The following is a 1078-nucleotide window of genomic DNA, read 5'->3' as shown; positions in this document are numbered from 1 at the left end:
TCTTCTGAAGCGAAGCTCTCTCGGGTGCGCCTCTCTCGCTCGGTGTCGCGACAGCTGAGCTCTGGAGGGAGTCGAGAGACGTCGTCTTCGAGCTCTTCTGCTCCGGTCTCAAACGTTTTCTCTCCTCGACAGTCCACCGAGACAGGTCGTCTTCGGCGACGGAGAAACTCCGACGGCGACGGATCCTCTGTTTCTCGTGTGAACTCGAAGAAAACGACTTGAAAACGCTTTCACCCTCCCTCGCCACCATGAGTTACGACCGCGCCATCACAGTCTTCTCCCCAGACGGGCACCTTCTCCAGGTTTGTCTCAGAGCACAAAGCGGGAGGTTCGTCAACTCAAAAGCTTGAAAAAAAGACGCATCTCTTAAAGCACAGAAAATCCGACGAAACTGCCGATATATCTCCGTGTATTTACCGATGTACACACATGTAATGCAATAGATATCTATACATAGAGAGATGGACCTTCATACACACATGCATATGCGTATACATGCATAGTTCAGTCTGCTCTCTTGAGGGACCCTCAAGAAAGTCTTTGTTACCTCCTTTTGGAAGAAATTCAACACATGGGCGGGTGCGTGCAAAATGGGAAGTTCTTATTTACATCGATATCCGACGCAAATAAAGTCCTGTGAACATTATATATATATATATATATGTATGTGTATCTACATGCAAATGTCGACACACACCTACCCTCTCTATTCATCTCTGTTTATGCGTATATTTATATATATATTTATCTGTGTATATTCAGAGTTGGGGATTTTCGGTGAACAACTTCGTGAGTTTCGTATACGAGTGAATTGCGTTTTAGGTCGAGTACGCCATGGAGGCTGTTCGACGAGGAGGATGTGCCGTCGGAGTCATGGGGAAAGATCTTGTCGTCCTTGCAGTTGAAAAGAAAGCGGCAGCGAGACTTCAAGAGCCTCGGTAAACAAACATTTTCTTGTCCAGGCTAGCCACATTTCTCTCTTCCATCGTCTGCTTCACTCCGCCTGGAGACCCGCCTGTACATTCGGGATTTATATATATAATATATATATGGGTTATATATACGTTTATACCCACCA

General features: G+C 46.0%; 1 protein-coding gene across 1 annotated transcript; it reads left to right on the top strand.

The window, feature by feature from the left end:
* Nucleotides 1–248: 248 nt before the first annotated feature.
* Nucleotides 249–942, top strand: TGME49_325300 (proteasome subunit alpha type, putative; the record flags this gene model as incomplete). Its single annotated transcript, XM_018783079.1, has 2 exons — nt 249–302; nt 823–942. 2 exons carry the CDS (start codon nt 249–251, stop codon nt 940–942), a joined length of 174 nt encoding a protein of 57 aa, XP_018634707.1.
* Nucleotides 943–1078: the final 136 nt, after the last annotated feature.

Source organism: Toxoplasma gondii (assembly GCF_000006565.2).
Source record: "Toxoplasma gondii ME49 unplaced genomic scaffold asmbl.1545, whole genome shotgun sequence".
NCBI classification, from domain to species: Eukaryota; Apicomplexa; class Conoidasida; order Eucoccidiorida; family Sarcocystidae; genus Toxoplasma; species Toxoplasma gondii.
This window is presented reverse-complemented; position numbering and strand designations above follow the sequence as displayed.